Source organism: Dromiciops gliroides, chromosome 1 (assembly GCF_019393635.1).
Source record: "Dromiciops gliroides isolate mDroGli1 chromosome 1, mDroGli1.pri, whole genome shotgun sequence".
Taxonomy (NCBI): Eukaryota; Metazoa; Chordata; class Mammalia; order Microbiotheria; family Microbiotheriidae; genus Dromiciops; species Dromiciops gliroides.
The window spans coordinates 358,532,123-358,546,988 of NC_057861.1; the positions used below are offsets into that span (position 1 = coordinate 358,532,123).

The 14,866-nt window shown below is 37.0% G+C and overlaps 1 protein-coding gene across 1 annotated transcript in view; it reads left to right on the forward strand.

Annotated features, from left to right (window-relative positions):
* TRIO (trio Rho guanine nucleotide exchange factor) overlaps nucleotides 1-14,866 on the forward strand; it is a 274,256-nt gene that overhangs the window by 160,044 nt on the left and 99,346 nt on the right. Inside the window, exons 28-29 of the mRNA XM_043979301.1 lie at nucleotides 1,007-1,149; nucleotides 4,554-4,653. Coding sequence (XP_043835236.1) covers nucleotides 1,007-1,149; nucleotides 4,554-4,653 — 243 coding nt within the window. The remainder of the gene's footprint in view (nucleotides 1-1,006; nucleotides 1,150-4,553; nucleotides 4,654-14,866) is intronic.

The window sequence follows — 14,866 nt, forward strand, 5'->3', positions numbered from 1 at the left end:
AGGGACAAAGATGTCCATTTAGTGCATATGGCAAAAAAGTCAAACTGAACACGCAGGCATTTTCTCAGAGCATTTCTCTTAAGTTTTTAGTGTAGCAATAAAGTGATATTTAAAATCCAGCCAAAGAGCCATAGTCAAACAATGAACCAATTGACAGAGCCCTAAACTAAGAGCCACTTGGAGCAGCTAGTTCTAATCCAGGTGCCATTGTTTGCCGTGATATATGTCCAGCCTAAAGGAAATTCTGGAAAAAAAAAATCTCTTCTGCTATATATTCTCTATGATTTCTACACTGACTGTAAAAAAGAAATCATTGGTTTGCTAACACAACAGAAGCACCCACTGTTTACATTATGGATCTGAAATAATACCTAAGTGTAAAGGTCTGGTCTTTGCCTACTCTGAGTAGCCCTATTTTCAGGGTGTGCAGGGTAGGTGACAGAGACAATAAAAGCATCATAACCTTATACAAGCGTAAGGTAAAACCTGAATCACTGCTAGGTGGCACAATGGATAATGCTAGGCCTGGTCAGGAAGATTATTTTCCTGAGTTCAAATCTAACCTCAGACACTAGCTGTGTGACTTTGGGCAAATTACTTAACCCTGTTTGCCACAGTTCCTAATCTGTAAAACGAGCTGGAAAAGGAAATGGCCAACTACTCTAGTATCTTTGCCAAGAAAAACCCAAATGGGGTCATGAAGAGTTGGACACGACTAAACAACAACAAAATCACGTTTGGTAAAAGAATGGTCAGAAATTAGAAGTTGTTATCGAACCACAAGAGCAAAAACAGTATTTGGTTTTATTTCTCTTATATAGTTGTTTTGAAATAAGAGACTGAAATGGTGTGTGTGTGTGTGTGCATATATGCACGCATGCACATGCACTTGCCTATGTGTGTTGCATGCATGTTTGCCTATGCCTTGGTATGTTTATTTTAAGTTCTGGGGGGAAAAAAGGTATTCTTCCTCAAAATTCATAACTTTCTTTTTTTTTTCTTTAAGGCTTCCAGTATAGAGAATAAGCAGGACTGGATCAAACATATTCGAGAGGTGATACAGGAAAGAACCATTCATTTGAAAGGAGCACTGAAAGAACCAATTCATATTCCTAAAACAGCTCCAACTGCTAAACAGAAGGGACGAAGGTATGTGGTCACTGTGCACATCAGGATGGCTCTCATGCATTAGAATGCAACCAGATGAACTACTGTGTTCAGACTCCTCTTTAGTACTATAGTTTCTTCCTGTACCCTTCACCCTCCTCTATCCTGTACTGATATCTTTGAATATTTATGTGATATTGTTTAATGGGATATAAACTATGACTATGTCCTACAGATTATAAAAGTCTTCAAAATGAAGAGGTTAAAAAAGTCCCAAATCTCTTCAGTCGGCAAACATTTGATGTCTTTTCCAAGAATATAGAGCTATTAGCCAAGGGCAACACCACTTTAGAATATAAACTAATTTTCAGAATATTACTGGGGAATATGGCAGATTCCAAGCAACAAGAAAATGAGTCTGTAGAAAGGTTGGCATGAGATCCAAACCATTCCAAGGGTATTCAATGGAAAACTGGAAGGAGAACCACAAACAGATGGAAATGGAACAGGTCTATTGGCATTTCTAAATGTTAGCTCATTCAGTATCTGATTTACTCAGTGTGAGTCTTTTCTCTCTGCTGATGCTATCAATCAATCAATAAGCATTGATTAAGTGCCTCTTATGAACCAGCACTGTGCTAAGCCTGGTGATACAAAGAAAGGAAAGAACACAGTCCCTGCTCTCAAGAATCTTACAGTCTAATAGGAGAGACAACAAACATATAAACAACAAATATTCAGGATAAATAGGGAATAGTCTTAGAGAGGAGGCACCAGGATTAAGAAGAACCACTTCTGGAAGAATATAAAACTTTACCTGGGACTTGAAGCCGGGAGATGAAGAGGAGAATGAGAGTTCCAGGCACAAGGGAGAGCCAATGAAAATGCCCCAAACCAGGAGATGTAGTATATTGTGTGTAAGGAATAGCAAGAAGACCAGTGTCACCTGATCCTAAAATAAGTGGAAGAGAAGAAGGTGAATGAAGATTGGAAAAGGAGGAAGGAGCCAGGTTATAAGAGCTTTAAATGGGGCAGCTAGGTGGTTCAGTGGATAAAGCACCGGCCCTGGATTCAGGAGGACCTGAATTCAAATCTGGCCTCAGACACTTGACACTAGCTTTGTGACCCTGGGCAAGTCACTTAACCCTCATTGCCCCACCAAAAAAAAAAAATGAGCCTTAAAAGCAAACCAGAATTTTATATTTGATCCTGGAAGCAATAAGGAGTCACTGGAGTTTATTGAATGGGGGTGATGTCATCATACCTATACTTTAAAAGCCAATTTGACAGCTGGATGTGGGATAGAGTGGAATGGGGAGAAACTTGAGGCAGGGAGACCCACCAGAAGGTGATTGCAATAGCCTAGGCATGAGCTCATGAGGCCCTACACTAGGGTAGTGGTGGTGTCAGAGGGGAGGAGGAACAGTGTATGAGAAACACAGATAGCAATGCAACTACAACTTAGTAACACTAAATTCATCATCAGTGACAGTGTAAATACCACACCAGGGCTCTTCCCTCTAAGTCCCTAATGTCCTGTAAATGATGACATAAAATTGGCAATTGGCACCAAAGAAGACAAAGATGGAAGACATAATTGAACCATAAGTACAGACAAAAGAAATCTGTTTTGGAGGCAACACAATTTTGAAGGCATGGAAGGATTGATTTTTTTTTTTTAAGATTTCAGAAAGAGGTAAAGCTATCCAACAACTAGCAAAATTCACTCATGGTATAATTTCTACTAAAAAGTGATTAAGATACACAAATTTTCTACCAACCCATTTCCTTATCTCTATCATTCCCATATGTCATTATTCCCATGAACAATGATCTAATATGTTAAGAATATCGGGGGCGGGGGGCAGCTAGGTGGTGCAGTAGATAAAGCATCAGCCCTGGATTCAGGAGGACCTGAGTTCAAATTTGGCCTCAGACACTTGACACTTACTAGCTGTGTGACCCTGGGCAAGTCACTTAATCCCCTCTGCCCTGCAAAAAAAATTTGAAAAGATAAAATAAAGAATATCTTTGTTGATAATATGACAAGGAATCAATAGGCAGGCTTTCACAGCTTCCTTCTCTCTTCCCCCCCCCCCCCCGGCCACATTTCACTGCCATACAGTTGACTAGTAGGTAAATAGAATACAAGATTAGCTTTGTTCTAATTCTTAATTGAGTATTAAAAAAAATTGACACAGTAAAGCAAAATGGAGCCTTAAAGGTTCTCTTCCAACAATATGTTAAGATCATCTAAGGGTCCTTGATATATAAAGCCACAAAAATAATGCTTCAGTGAACCTTTGATGGTCACTGAAACATGAAGTGGGGACACCTACTTCTTTTCCTCCCAAAGGTGTTTGCCAATGTCATGCAGGATTTTGGAACTTCTGTACAAAATACAAATGTTAAAAGGATTCCTTATAGATGGTAAAGCCTCTCAGATGCTGTTGTTTGTGAATGATGTGATGCTAATTGCATCAGTTCCCCCTCTGCTGCAGAACTTCCTCAAACCACAGACATCCAGAAAAAATCTTCCCAACAGTCAGCACAGAAGAACAAAATCAAATGTATAAAGAAATACTACTTTCCCCAACTATGATTTATAAATGGCTGATATATCCATTGAGTGAGTCCATCAGTACCTATATCTAGAAAATATGCTTCAGATCGACAATAAGAGTCATCCAGAATTAGAAAGGCAATGTGGGATGGATTGCATTTGGGAAATTCTTGAACACTTTAAACCATTCAAAACTGCTTCCTAAAATTAAAACTCACCTCTTTTTAAGTTACATATCTGGTGTTGCCATATGACTATAAATTATAAAATGTTACCATCTATGACAATGCAAAAATTGCTGGTTACCCAAGGGGCATGGAGAGATGTATGGTGAACATACAATAAAGAGATCAACTATGATTTGTACCCAAGAAGTCATCCGTGAAATGTATTATTGAGAGATGGACCAGTCAGTAGCACAAATATGGATCAAAGATGGACAGCTCCAATGCTATATTGTGACCTCCATGATATTAAAGACCTTTAATATTTCAAGTAGAAGCTTTATAGAAGGTTTCCAGGAAATGACATAGAAGACTTCTACATGATGAGGCAGAGATTAATTGTAATTTGTGATTTTGGACTCCATGACATCACAGATTCACATTTGTTACTTATGGCCAGATTACCTTTCTAATTGCCACTTACACAAAGTTATTTCTGTCTGAATTTTAGTAGGATTTCCCATTTTATTGTAAGGGGATCTTTCCTGAGAATATTAACTCCTGTAGTATATATTGTAGCATGAGGAAAATAGTAGATTTTTTTTAAATCCATTAATTTCCAAATAAATTATAAGTGATTCAAAAATTTCTGGGTAATTTTTTTGGAGGAAAAAAAATGACATTGCTCTAGTAACTAAAAGTCTATTTTCTCTTCACAGGGATGGAGAGGACTTGGATAGTCAAGGTGATGGTAGCAGCCAGCCTGATACCATTTCAATTGCCTCCCGTACTTCTCAGAACACCCTGGACAGTGATAAAGTAAGTCAGAGAAAGAACCATGCTCTCATTGTTTTCAGTGGGTAGTCTCCAGTCTTACAAGTAGCAGCCTCTATTTCTACTGATAGATATATTGTCAATTAACAATCAACATTTTAGAACCCAAACTATATGCCAAGCATTGTTCTTGGTACAATGGTACAGGAGGGCATGCAGATGAAGATGGTGATCTTTTAACATGCTGTCAAGGTGAAAAGGTTTTAACTCTGAAGCTATGGAAAAGACTCCACAATTCTTCCCTGTAAAGAATTTTCTCTTTTCTACTTCCCCAGACACATTGATATAGGTTAAGGAGACATCTGAGCAGAACTTGAGTAATGAAATAAAGCATATTTTATTACTCTTAATCCCTTTTACCCCAGTTTTCTACCTCTGGGGCATCAGATCAATCTCAGAGTGGCACAGTATGAAGGATAGTATGGTTATTTCTTTGTATAAACTAAGAAGCAGTCCCAGGCTACAGAGATAGGATTTTCATTAATGAGGGATGGGACAATAGAAATTGAAGATATATTTTGTGAAAACTGACAGTGCTTTCATATAAATGAAATTTCCACTGTTAACTGAGAGCTAGATCCCAGTTTTATAGTATCATCTAAAAAGTTAAGAAAAACAGAATACTAAACTGGAAGTGTACCTGTAAAGGTGTAGTAGGGTAAGGGGGAAGCAGGAATGGGAAGATGGGTAAATAAAGGGAAGGATTGAAATTAGCCATTAAAACAGAGTAGCTGAGTTTTATTCTCTGCAACAAATTGTTTCTTGTTAAAGCTTATTAATGATTAAGTGAGGTAAGTAAATCTGTGTTTTGCCCAGTTTTTCCCTTGAAATAACCTTGCTTACAAAAAGGAAAAAGTTATTTGTCTCACTGTCCTCTAGAAATTCACAGTATAGAAAGATTGAGTCCAATGTGTTTGAATTTGTTGGGTTTTTTTAATATGTAATATCTCAAAGAGAAATAAAAAGCTTTGGTTCTTTTTTTTTTACTTAATTCCACAGAGAAAATCTATAGTTAGTGTAATAGTCCTGGTGTGAATATGAACTATATTTAATGCTAAAATTGTAATGTTTTCAGGGATTCTTTTGCCACAGTATAGTAATACCTCTTAGGTAGAAATTGGCCATAGTTGGCATTTCAGAACATTTATTAGTTCTGTACTGGGAAGAATCATGAATCTAGATAAGGAGGTATAAAAATATTCCTTTTTATAGAGATGTTCCTTTTTAAAGATATTCCTATTTTTATAGCATTTCTTATTTTTACTACAGCAACTTAATTAGAAATCCCCTAAAACCCTATACCTGCAGATTTGCCCTGTATGATTATATCTAGGCAAGCCTATATCTTGTTTTACTTTATTCAATGCCAGCACTGAACTTGACTCAAATGTTTCTTAGTAATTGTAATAATAACCAGAACATAAATGACGTGTTCAGGCATAATGCACTTAGCATCTGGTATCATTTCTCTCTGTGCAGGCCCCACCTCTGACCACTTGCATAGAGCAGGGGAAGTTTTCTCTCTGGGAAGCATTTAAAAGAGAAATGAACATGTGAAAATAGATGCAAGGGTCAAATGAAGTTAAATGTGTGGAGAGCAGCAGAAAAGACAATAGGAAAGCAAAGAATTTTCAGAAAATTAGTTTGTACTGAATGCAGAAACCAAAATAGGTAGGAAAACTAAGAGCAGAAGGCTTTGTAAGTGAAAGGAGCACATTTGGATTTCCAATAAAGCTAAGCCAATGGATAAATTGGAGTGAATGTGAGGGATGGTATAACATAGCTCAAAGCCATAGATTCATCCCTTGACAACTGTCTTTTTTAATTTAATCTCCAAGACCTTTCACTTTTTTTTTCTTTAAAGAAGAATTGAATCCATTAACCATCAAAAATTTTAATTGCATTACACTCAATCCTGAAAGGAAGAAAAGGCACAGCATCATGTCATTCCCACCTTGTCCCAAAACCTATTTTAATATGATAAGTCAATCTCTCTTTGTACTAGTATAGGTTTGCCCTGCTGATGAGATTGAGAGAGAGAGAGAGATAGACAGACAAACATATATAATAATCCATATATATGGCTTTTTTTCTTGAAGGAAGCAGGGAGAAAGGGGGGAGGAGAGAGAGAGAGAGAGAGAGAGAGAGAGAGAGAGAGAGAGAGAGAGAGAGAGAGAGAGAGATCTATTCAATATTTATTATGTTCCAGACACTAGAGATAGAAAAATTGGCAAATAAGGTCTCACAAGGAAGTTATATTGTAAAAAGGGAAGACAAAATATGTTGTCATGGACTCGGAAAGGGGTGTGGGACAGAAGGTAAGTGTGACGCTGAATGACCTTAAGACAACTGTGGAAAGTAGCAGAGTGGACCTGGAACTGGGCAAGATGATGATAATAATATTATAATAATAGTGAACATTTATATAGTGTTTACTGTGTGCCAGGCACTGTGCTAAGTACTTAACAAATATTATCTCATTTGATCCTCACAACAAACCTGGAAGATAGGTGCTATTATGCCTATTTTACATTTGAAGAAACTGAGGCAAACAGTGGTAATAAATGTCTGAAGCTAGATTTGAACTCAGGTTTTCCTGACTCCAAGCCTAATGCTCTACCTACTGTGGTATTCAGCTGCCCCTGATGTTCTGAGGCAATCAGAGCCCGAGAATTTCGTGGTGAGAGTCTCAGTTCGGGTGAGAGGGTGTTAAAAGGGGGCTGAAGTATAAGCAGGAGTTTGCTGGTCAATGTTTTAAAAAGTTTAGAAACTCAGAAAAACATAAAATACATATATAGTATTTCATAATATCAACATATTTTATCTTCTAATACCATAATAATTTAAAATTCTTCTCTGGGATGAAGGGAGAACCAAAACATTTTACACCAATCTTTCCAGATGGAGGGGCTCAGTGCTCCTAACCCCAGAGATGTGGAAGGGATAACTGTAGAATTACGAGGGGGCGGGAAGACCTTCCTCTGAAAGATGGAATTTTAGTTGGAACTTGAAGCCAAGGAAGAGAGTTGAGGAGTAAGCACATTCCACATATGTGGGACCGCCAGAGAAAATGCCCAGAGCTGTGAGAGTTTCTTGTCCAGGAGACCAGTGTCACTGGATTAAAAAGTACATTGAGAGGAGTTAGGTTTAAGAAGATTGGAAAATTAGGAGGCGGGGTGGGTAGGTTATAAAGGGCTTCGAATGCCAAATAGAAGAGTTTTTATTTGATCCTGAAGCCATTAGGGAGCCTCGTGGTCACACCTACATTTGAGGACAATCACTTTGGCAGTTGAATGGAGGATGGATTTGAGTGAGGAAAGACTATAGGCAGGTAGACCCACCAAGAGGTTATTGCAGGAGTCCAGGTGTGAGGTGATGAAGACCTTCACTAGCATGGTAGCAGTATCCAGAGAGAGTAGGGGGTATATACAAAAGATGTTGCAGAAGGTTTTTTGGTTGTTTCCTTTTGGTTTTTGTAGACTGGGACCTGGGAACCAATTATAACATTGTCTCTATGAGAAAATGCATTCCAAAGTTTAAACTCACTTATAAATGAATATCTCTAACACAACTGGTTGCTAAGTTGGTTATTGCCTACATTATTCCTTTTAGATGGATATTTTTGTGATTACCCCAGTGCTTACTTTTAATGTCATATAGCTAAGTCACTTTATCACCCAACATTGACACTAAATTCCATCTCTCTCCAAGGAGAGAAAGTTGTGTGTTTGCAGAAATTAATCATCTGACTCTATGAGTCTCTGTAGAATGGCTTTTTTTTTTTTTAAAGGAATTGAGTTTCAGATGTTTCATTACTGGTTTATTTTTCACTTCTTACAAATCCATTGTCCTCTAAACTTCATTCCTTGGCTCTTGAATTTCTAGAGAATCTACATCTGCTCCTACAACTATTACCCAATTTACCTGAGCTCCCTAAAAGAATTTTGCAGGTGCTTGTGGAATAAAGTTCATGATGACAAGACTGTCATGACACTTAACTCTATTTACCTGTTCCTTTTCCAAGACTCACTATATTTTTATAAATAGAGTTTGGGCATGTGCTGGCCCTCCAATCCTACCCATTAAATAAAGGAAAACTAGTTAGAATGATTTGTCCTCTCAGGAGGGAGCAGAAGAAGGTAGCACGGGGCAAAATGTGATTTACATTAGGTATTTTTGTTTACCTGCTTTTCTTTATTATAATGGAGAGTTCAGTCTCAGAGAGGAGGGGGAATATTTCCAGAAATTACTGTAGTGTAAAAACAAAAGGCACCAGTTAACGAGGGAAAAAAGTCTATAACCATGAATAAGGGATTTATACTATCAGAGACCATTAACATGGTCTTTCACCTTTCACTTCTTGCAAGCTGCATTTTCTGCCAAGCTAAGTTGCCTCAAAGTCAGTGGCTATCAACTTTAATAAAGTTAAAAGTATAAAGACAGAAGTTGATGAGGCTTTATTTAAAAGGCAAGTGATATAAATTGCCTTTCACAGGCCTTTGGATGACTGTGCTTTTTTTATTATTGTTAACTTTGGGTACTTTTCTGTAAGAATTTAAAGAATGAATAGATGACCTAAAGATATGACTCTAAGTGTGAGGGGTACATATTTTGAGAGTTGTGAGAACAAAGCTCACTCCAAGCTAAGATGTAATCTCACTTAAAGACATCATTTCCCCCGGACTTTACCATCACAGTCATTTGTCTTTGGTAACGTTCTTTCTTAATAAATCACAAGGTCCTCTCTACCATTTTATGTTTGCAGCCTCGATCTGCAACCTCTTTCCAAATGATTACTGCAGATCGATCTGGCAAGAAAAACTGTTTAACCATCTCCTGCCTGCTTGATTTAATTTATGATGTCTGTTGTGGGTTAGTTCTTAGTGTGGACTTTGGCTTCATTACAGATGTTGGGTGGGGGGAAGGAATTGAATCAGGCTCTTGGAGAATTCCTAAGGAAAATGTTATTTGACCAGGGCTTTTAATAATTCTCAGATGAGGCACTAAAGGTTGCAAGAAAAAAAAAATCTGCTGAGGAATAAGTGCCAGAGAAACCCACTTTCCCAAGGAACATTGATATCAGAGCAAAACTTAGGCTTAGCTTGAACAAGCTCATGAGCACATTTCCTTCTAGGAAGAGATCAGTTTTAAAATACATCTTTTTCTGTGCTTGTTGGAATCACTAGGATATAGCTCATGACACTAACTAATACTGCCAACGGTCATAATTCTTCTATAATAGATAACAATGATCACATGAAAATGTGTCATTAGTAGACTCTCTCAAATAAGCTTGCCAGGTTCTGAGCTCATTTGTCCCAAGAGCATTCCTCTGGTTAGGGAGGAGAGAGGAGATGTAATTATATTTTAGACATGAGGAAACTGAGGCAAAGATTAGATTACACATGCTCAAGGCCACCCTCTACGACCATGGTAAAGCCAGCAGTGGGATTCTGATACAATTAATAATTTGTCCACTCCTAGATTATGTAATAGTGTACTTGAGCCAAACTATTTTCTTTGCAGCTGGTGACATATTCTCCATCCTTCCATGCCAAACTCAAATCCCACCTCCACTGTAGAGCTAGCTCAGATCTGCCCAGCTGGTTGGGATCTTGCCCTCCTCTGAACCCCAGAAGCACATTCCTCATGCTGTTCTTAGGGTACATGGTCTGTCTTATACAGTGCTTCATAATAATTGCTTCATAAACAATGCTTAAATAAAAATACATAATGCATAAGTAATGATGCTTCATAAATAATTATGGTTTCACCACTAGATTGTAAGTTCCTTAGAAGCAAGATCTATGTTTTCCATATCTTGTGTTTCTCCTGCCTCTGATCTCCATTATCTTGCATGGTGCTTTGCATATAATAAATGAGCAATTGTCCAGTGACCAGTGCTAGATCAAGCACATCAAGGAAAGAATTGCTCTTTAACAGCAAAAGCTGGTGGTGTTTTTTATTGATTTAAATTGATTTAGAAATGATTTTTATCAGACTTGGCTGTTTTTAAGTGCTTTTTTGGAGGGTGGCAGGTATGATACCCACAAAAAGAAACCTCTAACTTTTTTGTTGAATTCAGCAATGTAGGTCCAAAATATGGGGGGGGGGATGAAGGAGGGGAAGACAGGGAAGAGGGGCATGGGACTTAAGCATTGCCAAAGTTCCTCTTCCTCTCCTTTACATGTCATATCACTACCAATAATAATAACAATGAATCTAAAACATTGACTGAGGAATGGAGGGGTAGATATCTAGTTTCATTTGTTTTAAAGCCACTAAATCCTAAAATGTCATGTCTGTCATTGTTCTGATACTTGTAGTAGTTGTAGCAGTAGTAGTAGTAGTAGTAGTAGTAGTAGTAGTAGTAACAACAACAATAAGTATAACTAACTTTTTTTTTTTAATTTACTATGTGCCAGGCACTGTGCTAAGCACTTTTCAATTATTATCTCATCTGGTCTTTACAACAACCTTGGGAGGCACGTAATGTTAGTATCACCATTTTACAAATGAGTTAACCGAGACAAACCGAGGTTGTGACTTACCCAGAGGCACATAGCTCAAAAGTATCTGAGGTCAGATTTGAACTCAGGTCTTCCTGATTCTAGGACCAGAACCCTATCCATTGTACCACCTATCTGCCCCTAAGTGTTCTTAAGTTCTCAAAGATAAAAAAGGAAAAAGGAAAAAAAAAAATCTTGGCCATGATTGGGGCTCTTCGTTCATTCCATAGGTGTGGCTACTATCCAAGCTGTTCTTTACAGCCTGAAGAAAGAAAGATAAAATCCTCCCTTATCTAGAGTCCATGGTCAATGTTAGGTTAACCAGTTGCACCCAGACAATTTTTTAAAAATATGTTCACAGGCAAGATTAACTGTCCGTGATTCAAATGTTATCCTGGACAAAAATCTGATCTCCTAGCTTTGTGACTAATTTCATTGAACTGATATATACAACTTGAAGTAAAGGCAGTAACCAAAAATTTTGGTAAAATCAGGTGTATCCTGTGGAAAAGCCAACCTAAGCCAACAGAGTTCACTAGTTATTAAGTTGTCTTGTTGGATCTAAGGTAAAATAGCTCTACTTTTTTATGGGTTTTTAACTTAGCTGTTACAATTCACTTGGGTCTGAAACTTGGCATGAACTGTCTCTGGGATGTTAGGTATGTATATGACTGTATGCGTATTTAAACTCCAGTTGTTTACATCACTTTGAGAAGGAGGCAGTAAAATTGAGCTGGGGAATTGGGGCTTTATGGAATTTTTAAAATATCAAAAAAGTTTTCTTTTATCAAGGAACTTGATTGGATTGGCCCAGTTGATTTACATAAATTGAAACCATTTTAATTATAAAGGTCACAGTCAGACTACTAGATCTTTAAATATAGCTCAATTTTGAAATTTTTGCAGTCTTGGAAGAAAACATCTCTATTTTTCTCAGATGTCCATTCAACATGATTGATCAATGGTGTCTTCTTTAACTGAAATAACAGTTAATCCATTTATGGGGCAAAATTATGAAGAACCTACTGCATAAAATAGAGGGACTTGAATCTTCACCTATGTCAAAAACTCCATTTGTGAATAAACTCCCACTTGTGAATAAAAATAAATGCTCTCCATTAGTCTTTCCAAAAATTAAACACAATTGTGGCTATACATAACCCTTGGCTAAAGTGAGTTTCCTGAATAGCAAAGGACTGACCTCTTTAAGTATAAAAATCTTTTAAAAATTTCAACCCTTTGTTTGGAAACCTATTCCTACATTTCTCTTACTTTTTAATCAGAATATACAAGGGTTCTAAATTAAAATTAATAAGTATTTAATCTTTTCTCCATCCCCGACGTAACTGAACAAAAAAAGAAAGCCTTTTTAAAAAGCTTCTATAGTCAAATGAAGCATATATTAGTTCTGATTTTATTTATTAAGCATCATAGGGGCAGCTAGGTAGCACAGTGAATAAAGCACCAGCCCTGGATTCAGGAGGACCTGAGTTCAAATCTGGCCTCAGACATTGACATTTACTAGCTGTATGACCCTGGGCAAGTCACTTAACCCTCATTGCCCAGCCAAAAAAAAAACAAAACAAAACACCATAGCTAGACATCTTGTGGGAGATACAGAGAAGCTCTTTACTAGGGCACAGATCAGTAGATGATGAATTCCTGTCCATTGTGACTCACTTAACAAAGAAAAATACAAAGGCCCTTGGTCTTGTGTGAGTCTCTTTCTAGTTTTTCAAGTGATTGTAACATAGTAAGAGAAAGTGGGGGATAGCTGCAAGGAATCACAGTTTTTAAGCCATCTACAGACATTAACTTGATTGTTAGTGCTCTAAATGTGAGACCAATATCAATATTGTCATTTTTATGCTAACTGAAACGAGAAGAAAGTTGTAAATAAATGGAACGATGGCTCACAGATTCTCTGCTGAGAGGTGAATAAAGGAGTTGGCAGAGTTGGTTTTATTGTACTTCCAAAGGAAATAAGAAAAATCATTTCATTGGAAACTTGGTCATCTCATCTTGCGCTGCTCAGGAAGAGTATAAGCAAAAAGACCACCCATTAAGATAATTGCTGCTTACATGCCAACATCTGTTCACAGGATGAGGAAGTAGGAGAATTCTACTAAGAATTCAATGAAACACTCCAAATTAAGTATGCAGTAATACTTAGTGAGCTCAATCTAGAAGTGGACATAGGTTATATGTAGGAAAATAAGGCCCAATATTAAGAAAAGAAAGTGGGAAAAGGCTTAAAATTATGCAGAAAACTCATGCTGTATATCATGAATGCCTCAAAAAGAGATTCAGGAGGTTCTGGACATGCCAAGTCCTGCATAATACCACACACACACACACACACACACACACACACACACACACACACACACACACACACATGAATTGACTCTCTTAAGCATTAGAAAATGACTAGTTACCAATGTGGGAGTCCTTTCCAAATCAATTATCAGTGTACATACAGTTCAAAATGAATAACAAGTTTAAAGAGTGAAAATCAGGAGATAGATTGCCATAGTAGACAATGACTATAAATGATTCAGAGAAAGATGGAAAAAATCATATTAATTGATTCATAGAAGAAAGAAAACAGAACAAGGAGAATCATGTACTCAATGGCTTCAATGCGAATGAGCAATCTAAAATAATAAAATGCAACAAAACAAGCTACATATAGTGGACAGTATTGGTTCAGAATTGTTCAAGATAAATCATACATCCTTCTTTACTTGTTAATAGTAAACTACACAAGTTGTAATAGCACCTACTATTGCAGTATTCAGCAAAAGGAGTGTGGAGTTGTTGGTGAAAATTACATAATATCGATAAAAAGCCATAATAAAATTATGAACAGAAAAATATATATATATGGCATATAATTAAAGTAACTCTTATCAGAACTATTTTAAAAAGCAATTTGTGTTCTAGAATGGGTAATGGGTAAAAGAACAGATATCAACTCAGATCACCAGGATTTCCTGGGGCAGATTAACTGATGTCAATTATCTGCCATGATGAGGAAACAGAGAAGAGCCTGAAAATGTGCCAGAGTGGCAAACTTTTGATTTCCTTGTCAAACAGAAAAATATGGGAACCAGGTGCTGTTGAAGAATATAAAGTGATTTATAAAATTTCAGACAGAGGAGGAGGGTCAACTATTGTGAAAAATATTACCTCATCAAACAGCAAGAAGTGTTAGAGAGAAAAGATATACAGAAAACTTAGTGATTCAACACATTTAAGGATGAATATGAAAAGAGAGCATAAAGCAAAAATGGTGAAAGTAATCTTTAAATGTTACTGTAACGAACTATTTTATCAGTCAGTGGTAATGTAGCTTGCACATTTGGATTCTAAGATATGAGAGTCTAGAAAGGGCACTAAAGAAACCAAAGTGTTGATAAAAGTAGCTGGATCAAACTTTGCACACTCAGAATGGACCTTGATGGAAGTGATACAAATTCGAGGATGTTGAGAAATATCTGATATCTAAAGATACGTGAAAAAAAAAAGTTATTGAAATGCATGGAAAATATCTCAGACACCATCACCCTATTATTTTCTCACAAATGCAAAAGGCAGTCAAGAAGATAGCAATAACTACTAACCCATATACCTACTATCTCATTTCTACAAAATGTGGGAATAATCTACACATATGTCCAGTATAT